Here is an 8,989-nt window from a genome sequence, read left to right on the forward strand (position 1 = left end):
AGGGGATTTGAATTTAGGACTCCATATTATATCGTATCATAATAATAATAATAACAATGGTTAACATTAATATAGATAGCACTTCAAGATTTACAATGCACTTTACATACGCCAATTGGTTTGATTCTCCACAACAACCTTGAGAGGTAGGTGATATTATTATCCCCCTGTTACAGCTGAGGAAACTGAGGCACAGAGAGGTTAAGTGACTTGGCTGGGGACATATAGCTAGGAAGTATCTGATATGGAATTTGAACAAAGGGACAGCTAGAAAGATGACAACCAAAGCCTGCAAACGGTCCTGGGGTTTGAGGAGAATGGGTTAGGATGATTTACCCCAAATGGTTTGCAGTTCCAATTATCCTAATTAGGATGGACTAATCACATGCCTTAACAAAGATACCCTTTCCCCATTTTACACACACACACAAAACTGATGGAGAACAGCCTCAAAGCAGACAGTCAGGTGAGGTAAATGTAACTTTTGATCCATCTGCCATGTTCCATTGCCCAGACATCCCGGATGCTGGCTTTTGACAACAAGATGCAGAGGAGGAACTTCACAAAGCCAGCCTCGAGATGCATGAGCCTGGGAAGCCTGAAGGAAGGGTACAGAATAGAAGAGACCAAACAGGGGTGTGTGACTCCTTCTCAAGTCACCTCCATCAATGTCCCAATCGGTTCCCTACCAACTAGTTTTTCTACTTGTCACCCCGAGGTCATTTCCTCCTGCTCCATCATTCCCCTCTTGCCGTAGGATGCCCTGGGCTGGAAGGCAGTACCAGCTGATGCCCAGGGAGATCTGAGTGTGGTGGAAGATGTGGAAGGACCCTGCCAATGACCTGAGTCCTCCAAGATCTAGAGAGATGCGCAGATGCAGTGGGAGTTGTGGAAACCTACACATTTATTTTTATTTCCCTGAAGGCTGCTCAGAGACAGAGTCAGGCAGAAAGAGAAAGGTTCAAGAGACTCCAGAGTTTCCTGTTGGGTTGCCGTTCAGGTCTTAAGCTCATCAAACAGCAGCATCATATCAGTCACTAAGGAGTCCAGCAGCCCATATACCTGAAAGACAGAGCAGAGCATATCAAAGCCTCTCCCCGGGAGCCCATAAGCCACCAATGAAAGGGACATAAATAGTGCTGAGAAGAGGAGGGACAGCCACCCCAGGAGGAATCGAGGAAGTGAAAAGACCCTTTTTGAGTTGGTTTGTTTGTTTTTAACAAAATACCACAAGCTTGGCTTGTTCCATATTAAATCAACGATAACAAAAACCTAATGAATTCTATTCCCATCCATCCAAATCCTCTTCTGTTCTTTGTTAAGGAAGGTAAATTTTTATGGCGTTGCAATATTCTGTGTATTATTGTTTTGTATTTTGCCATTTTCACTTATTTTAAAGTTTCATGCTTAGTTTAGAATTTAAATTTTCTCTAATTTATTTCAATATAGCATTACCTTTAAATGCATCACACACATATAAACTAACAGGTGCATATACACATTTTCATGTATGGAGAGAGGACCCACTCATACCAATTTAATTAATATTCTAAACATATGAACATTTCTCTGTACATGCATGTGCACGCACACACACAAATACACATACACATGCACATGAAAGGCACAGTAGACAGGGGATTAGACTTGGTCAGAGAGACCTCGGTTCCCTCTGTTGGCTCAATTGTCCCTTTATTGTTGGACAAATGTTTATTCCCTATTTATCATTGTTGCAGACAGCATTATGATGAACATCTTTGTACCAATTATTGCTTTTTCCCCTCAGGTAATTTCCTTGGGGTATTTTTCCAAAAGTGGGGCTACAGAGCGAAAGGCTATAAAAGGAGAAACAAAGGAAGGGAATATGCATTTATTAAGCACCTACTACGTGCTAGGTGCTGTGCTAAGCACTTTACACATATTATCTCATTTAATTCTCCTGACAACTCAGCGAGTTAGGTGTGTTATTATTAGCCTCATTTTACAGATAAGGAAACTGAGGCAGACAAGACTTAAGTAACTTGTCCAGTCAGGGTCACACAGCTAGTTAGTATCTGAGACTACATTTGAACTCAGGCCTTCCTGATTCCAGACTCAGCACTTTATGCCCAGTGCCACTTAGGTGCCTGGCTGGAATGTTTTATATTTTTCTCTTCCTTTTTCTTTTTCTTTCTTTCTCTTCTCTTCTCTCTCTCCCTTCTTGTTTTCCATCTCTCTCTTCCTTTCTCTCTTTCTCTTCTCTCTCTCCCCCTTCTCTCTTTACCCCTTCCTCCCCCTCTTCTCTCTCTCTCCACACACACACACACACACAGACACACACACACACTCTTATTGCCCCATAACCATGCTAACACTAGGCACACTCATTTTTTCAGGTCAGGTTACCTGAGGACTACCCTTTACTTAACAAGGAGAACACACATCAAAGCCCATTGACATTAAAGGTCTCCCCAGACTTACCAGTGACCTCTAGGTTGACCTAGCACTACCCACTGAGGATCCTTGACTGATGCTCAGCTTGTATCATGCCTTTCTTGCTAATCTTTTTCCCTGAGGGTCACTTGGCATCCCCATGAAATCCAAAAACTGGTTGAAAGATCTGCCTTGGGGGCAGCTAGGTGGTTCAGTGGATAGAGCACTGGCCCTACAGTCAGGAGGACCTGAGTTCAAATCAAGCCTCAGACCAGACACTTGACACTTACTAGCTGTGTGACCCTGTGCAAGTCACTTAACCCCAATTGTCTCACCAAAAAAAAAAATCTCCCTTGATCAAGAAGCAGGGCCAGGGACTTAACTCAGCTTCTCAATAGCAGTCACCAGTTCAGGATCCAGGATCCAAGACCTTCTCAAGCCTCTCCTAAGACTAAAGAGATAATCTATTCAACAAATGGAGTAGTCCAAGAGGTAGAGCTGAATTGGTTGAGGACGGTACGGCAAATACCACAAACATGCCTCTGTAAACAGCCAAGCCCTAGGATGCCACCAGCCTCTGCCTGGATCTCACAAGCTTCATTCAGAATCCCAACAGTTCTGAGATGTAGGCTCCCTAAGGCTAAAGCTCCCCTTCCCTCATTGCCACTCCCCAGCTCCCATGTCAGCCCCCATCTCTCCCGTGCCTCCATCCCACTCTACCCTGTCCTTCCATTGTGCCCTCTGGAACCTGCTTTCTATTGTTAGCAAACTGCCCTTCATAGTAAACCTGCTCCCCACTCTACCCTGTGCCAGAAATAGCTTTGCGCATGTTTTTTGTATTTAATTTTCTACGTACACGTGTTTCCCCCCTACACCTCTGCCCGACAAAATGCAAGCTCTGTTTTGTGTTGTTGGCTTTTTTATCCCTAGAGCATGGCACAGAGCTTTGTACATAGTGGATACTTGACAAATGCCTGCTGAATCTACCTGAATCTAGTCTTTACCCCCATCTCCAAAGAAGATCACATCTAACTGACCTGGAGGAGTTGGGGAGTAGGAGAGGTCCTAGCTCACTTCCTGATTTTCCAGTTAGAAAAAAAAAGGTTCTATCGAATAAGCCATGCACTCGTGCTTTAAAAACCCTCACTTTCTAGAGAAATTCAACCAACTTTATGATGGTGGTCTCCCAAGAAATGGGATGATCATGAGAAAGCAGACCTTGGAAAGGCAGTGGGAACGGTAAAGAAAAAAGGCCACACAGGAAGAGGACATGGCACGGAGAGGCAGAGGCCAGGGAGAGGAGTTCCTGCCTGCCTCTGCCAGCCTCACCTCAATGTAAAGCCGCTGATTATATTTCTCTTGGATTAGCGGATCCACTGGTTCAAAGGTGGAGGCTGTATGTTCAGGAGGTAATTGTTCTACAAATGTTTTTTCTTTCCAATCCCGACTTGGAGATTTGTATAATTTCTTTTCATCCTTTCCCTTGTGCTTCTTGCTGTTGGCGCGATCCTGGAAGAAGGAGCTAGCGTTTTGTGAAAATAAATAAAAAGGGTGGGCTCATCCCCAGCAGCCTCTCTGAGAACAGTGGTGGTGACGGGGGAAGGCCCACTGTGTGAGGCACAGTTGGCTGCCATCTTCCCCAGCCAGTCTGCTCCCCCAGGCCAAAGGCTCCGGGAAGTTCTATGACCCACCTCTCTTCCTGGTGACTTTGCACCCCCTTTCTTCTCCTCTTTTTCTTTCCCACTGCCCTGCTTCCTTTCCAGGGCTGTAGTTTTCCGTTCTTCTTTTCCAATTCTCCCAGATGGTTTTAGTTCAACTAAAGAGGAAATATTCCTATGACACCCTTCTACTCCTCCACACAATTCCCCAGGGGGCCACTGACTTTAAAGCGGAAGGGTATTTCCTGATTAGGGGCACAGGATTTCTGCTGTAAAGAAGCTAAATAAAAGACATCTGTAGCACTGATCTGCAAAATGCCTCAAGTTTGTTACAAATGAGGATTATTTTTAAAAATGTCTACTGATGACTTTTGTTTGTATATCACCTTCTTTCCTGAGTCTATCCCTCCTCCTTTCCCTACCTAGCTGAGCCACAGGATCAATTATCTTTTCACGGAGAGGGGCAGGCAATCAGTTTTAAGTGACTTGCCCAAGATCATACAGCTAGTAAGCGTCTGAGGTCAGATTTGAACTCAGGTCCTCCTAACTTCAAGGCTGGTGCTCTATCCACTGCACCATCTAGCTTCCCCCCAGGATTAGTTCTGAAAAAGAAGGAGAACCTTGGTGGACCTCCATAGCCTACATTTAGCCACCAGGGAGGATTCTAATAACATAAGTAATTAACCTGGTGGCTTGAACTTGACTGAGATATCTACTTTCCCCTCCTCTATCCCACTCAAGCAATATTCTTTTCGGCTTGTGGTCCCACAAGAAAGCTAGGTAACGCAGCGAATAGAGTGCTTGACCTGGAGTCAGGAAGACTCATCTTCCTGAGTTCAAATCTGACCTCAGACACTTACTAGCTGTGTGACCCTGGGCAAGTCATTTCACCCTGATTGCCTTGATTTTCTCATCTGTAAAATGAGCCAGAGAAGGAAATGGCAAACCACCTCAGTATCTTTGCCAAGAAAAGCCCCAAAAGGGGTCACAGAGAGTTGGACAGGGATGAAATGACTGAGCAACCACAAAAATCAACAAAGTAGACTGGAAAGCATGTTAGCACTAACTAGTTTTATTGAACTGTAGGCCCGTCTCCTCCCTTATCTTCTTTTCTCTGTAAAATGAGAGAGTCAGATTAGATGAGTTCTGGGGTCCTTCCCAGCTGGGTAATGCCAGTAGCCCCCAGGAGGCAGATGGGAGAAGATGAACTGTTTTAGACCAGATTTATCTGCTAAACCCAACTGGGATTCGCTACAGAGGGTACAAAAATCCTGGGGATCCAGCATCTCCTTCTGTTTCTATAAAATGAAGTAGGGCAAGCCTGAGTGATGGTATGGTGCTAATCATATCTTACCTTGTTCCTCTGGGACCTCTATATAAACAGCATCTTTCTCAGGCAGGCCTAACAGAGACTTCAGCCACATGGAATGGCTCACCAGACCATCAATTACATCACGCCACAGCTGAAAACTAGAGAACAAATAAATTCATACTTCAGGAGGCTAGAATGGGTGTGGGAGAGAGACCGTGGAGGAGTTCAGCAGCCTTCTCCATTCCTGAGTCTGGGGCACTACCTTCTAGCAGCGGTCAGGACCTGTTTGTTATAGCTAACTTGATAGACTGGGCAATTCAAAGATGTTGGCCCCTTTACCCCATGTGGTAAGGTGGTTAGAAATCCTACTCCATCCACAACTCTATTGAGCAACTGACCTTAGTTCTGAGTAGAAATCTGGTTAATGCTGGCTCAATAGACCAGGCAAGGGGCAGCACCATTGAAATGAGGATGGAGAGGCTTGATTTAACCCTCAACACCCGGCATCTTCAGAAAATGTACCTAGAGAAGCTCCTTTAGCTCCCAGAGGGCCTGTACTACCTCTGGCCATAGAGGAAAGGATCAGACCTTGGACTACACATTCTCACATGAGGACCCGGAGGACCATTTTCTCAGTTTTGTTGATGTTCAATCATTTCAGTCTTTTCTAACTCTTTGTGACCCCATTTGAGGTTTACTTGGCAAAGATACTGGAGTGGTTTGCGATTTCCTTCTCCAGCTCACTTGACAGATAAGGAAACTGAGGCAAACAGGGTTAAGTGATTTGCTCAGAGTCATACAGTTAGGAAGTATCTGAGGCTGGATTCGAATTCAGGTCTTCCTGACTCCAGGTCAGGCACTGTAACCATTGTACCACCTAGCTACCCATTTTCTCAGACAGCCATACCCCTCACAACAGGCTGTCCCAATTGGGTAGGCTTGGTACTCATTCCCCAAACTTACCTGAGAAGGGAATGTCTGAGGAGGAAAAAGATAGACCTTGGCTGCTTTGATGACCCCAAGAATTGGGGGTTAAAGTATAATAATTATAAAGAGTTGTTTCAATGAACAACTCTGCTGGGAGGAAATTTTGCCACCTGAGGTTAGGTTCCCAGTAAAGATATTACTCCATTTAAAAAGCTCAGCTCATATTCAGCTTAGAAATAAATGCAGCACTTCACGGAACAACCTGTCTCACGGTGTGCCAGTTTAATTTCTTTCTGTCCCTCTGTTAGTCAAAAAACAATGAAGAAGAAGCCCTAAAATGTTGTCTTACTGTAACCACTCACCAGAGATCAGCAGGACCACAGAAGGAAGTATAGTAACCATTGACAGAGTTCAAATGGTTTAGAGCCACTGTTTGCCAACCTAAGTCAAAGGGGCTAGACCACTGCCCCAGAACTAGGGTGACAGGGCTCTCTGTAACAGAGAAGAAAGGGGAAGGAGATATTTTCCCATGAAAAAACAAATGAGATGCTATGAGGAATGTTTCCCCAGGGCGGGGAGGAGGAGATGTCAAAGAATAAATGAAATATATACAAAAATATTCTTAGCAACCCTTTTTGTGGTAGCAATAAACCAAAACAAAACAAAGTGAAGCTGAACAAATGGTATTAATGCAATGGAATACTGTTGTACTCTTAGAAGCAATGAAGATGAGGAATTCAACATGGGGAAATTTGTGAGAAGCGATGCACGAGAGAAGCAAGCAGAGCAAGGAGAATGCAACAATAATAACTAACATTCACCTAAATTCCGACGGGGCACCCTCACAATAACCCTTTGAGGTAGGTACCGCTTGTGTTCTTCTCATTTTTGAGACAAGGAAACCAAATGTCAGAGAAATCAAGTGACTTGCCCAGGGTGACCTAGAGCTAGTGTGCACCAAAGGTGTAATTTGAACTCCTGACTCCCAAGTGCAGGGCTCTAGCCTCTACAGCAGGTTGCAAAAAACCACCCTCTAAGGCAGCTGGGTTTGGGTTAATGACAGTGATCAATCCTGGCCACAGAGAACTGATGATGAAAGTTATCTCCCTCCCCCCAACCTTGGCAGAGAAGGGGAAGCCTATGGGAGCTGAATACTTCTTATACTTTTGCTAGTCACTTTTTATTTCATCGGTCAGTTTTGCTTAACTGTTTTTCTTTGCTACAAGGAAGGGTTCAATAAGGGAGTGGTATATTGGGGAATGTCTAGGGCATTAATAAAACTTCTTTAAAAAAATGAGGTGATTTATATGGGGGGTTGGGGTGGGAAGCACATACCACATCGGGTACAGGAGGTCCGACTGCAGTGGTCTCGGCTCTGAGCACAGCTCCAGGGCCCCCTTGTTGAGCCTGTGAAGTGCATCTTCTCGCTGTTCCTCTTCAGGGAGATCCAACGTTGCCTAAGGGATCCAAAAGGACAGCAACTCTGCCTGAGTCCTGGAGGCCCCCAGTGTACCCTTAAGAGACTCATAAAGGCACAGAACACACTTAATGTCGACAGCTCCATACAGAGGAAGGAGATTCCACTTGGGACTCTCTCCCTCCAGTGGCTTGGTTATATCTGGGCCCTGGGGAGAGATGGGAGTGCTCTTGGAAGAACACTTAGTTCTGCCTCAAAGGCATCCCTCCACTACCAGGAGGCTGATGACGTCCGTGCCTTTGGTGGCATCCTGGGAATCTGTCTTCAGAAATACCCACCACTCAGCAAGTCGAGCCAACAGCTCCAGGAGAATGCCCACAGCACGCTGGACGGTGAGTAAGGACAGCCCAATTCCAGGCCCAGGATCTGACATTTACTATGGGATATTGGACAGCAGTTCCCTTCTCTGGGGTTAGTTTCTTCCTCTGAGAAATGAAAGAGCTGCCCCACATGGTCTCTCTGGTCTCGACCGGCCCAGATGTTCTATGATGTCTGTCTCTGTCCCACGGGGCTGCCCTTCCACCCCACCTGTGAAGGGAACAGCTGTAGGAGGTGTCTCCCCAGAGTCATTCACAACAGTGGGTCCTCTCCCTCTGCCTATGCAGGAGGCTTGGGATCTGCCTGGGAAGCCTCTGACCCTGGGTGAAAGCACTACCTTGACACTATCCTGAGCCCCTTTGGTGCCCATCCTGTCTGCTTCTAGGCCAATACCTTTCTGAAATCATCCATACAAAGATTCCACTTGGGGTACTCAGAAATCGTTGTCCGTGACGCCACAGGCCCCTTCAAAGCCTTCTCTTCTAGTTCCTTCTGGTTTTCAATCACCTTGAATATAGTAGTCTTCTGGGGTAGGAGAGACATCTTGGACTCATTCTTGGATGAAAGCCTCCCCTTCAAGCTTCGGTGGCCTTCCCCCACAGAGCCTTTTGCCTTCTCCCCGATAGCGCTCTTATCAGAATCCACTGGGAACTTTGGGGCTATCAGTTCCTCCTCCCGGGGGCCTGGTGCAGTTTCTTCCTCCTCAGGGGGAGTGCGTGGGGATGGTGCCATGTATTCATTCCATAGGTCATGGAGTTCTCGGACCACTTCATGCTGATAATGTAGCTATAAGAGAAGTGGAGAGTGAAACACACACACACACACACACACACACACACACACACACACACACACACACACACACACACACACACACACACACAC

General features: G+C 45.7%; 1 protein-coding gene across 2 annotated transcripts in view; it reads right to left on the reverse strand.

Annotated features, from left to right (window-relative positions):
- Nucleotides 1-742: 742 nt before the first annotated feature.
- MYCBPAP (MYCBP associated protein) overlaps nt 743-8,989 on the reverse strand; it is a 34,856-nt gene continuing 26,609 nt past the window's right edge. The window contains exons 14-19 of one of the 2 annotated variants that reach the window (XM_027870480.1): nt 8,498-8,890; nt 7,645-7,766; nt 5,425-5,540; nt 4,104-4,228; nt 3,742-3,921; nt 743-1,062 (exon numbers count right to left, since the gene is read on the reverse strand). In XM_027870480.1, the coding sequence (XP_027726281.1) occupies nt 997-1,062; nt 3,742-3,921; nt 4,104-4,228; nt 5,425-5,540; nt 7,645-7,766; nt 8,498-8,890 (1,002 nt within the window). In that variant the 3' untranslated portion in view covers nt 743-996. Of the gene's footprint in view, nt 1,063-3,741; nt 3,922-4,103; nt 4,229-5,424; nt 5,541-7,644; nt 7,767-8,497; nt 8,891-8,989 lie in introns of those variants that run through there. The other variant, XM_027870481.1, reaches the window with a different exon arrangement.

Source organism: Vombatus ursinus, unplaced genomic scaffold (assembly GCF_900497805.2).
Source record: "Vombatus ursinus unplaced genomic scaffold, bare-nosed wombat genome assembly UNPS02014797.1, whole genome shotgun sequence".
Taxonomy (NCBI): domain Eukaryota; kingdom Metazoa; phylum Chordata; class Mammalia; order Diprotodontia; family Vombatidae; genus Vombatus; species Vombatus ursinus.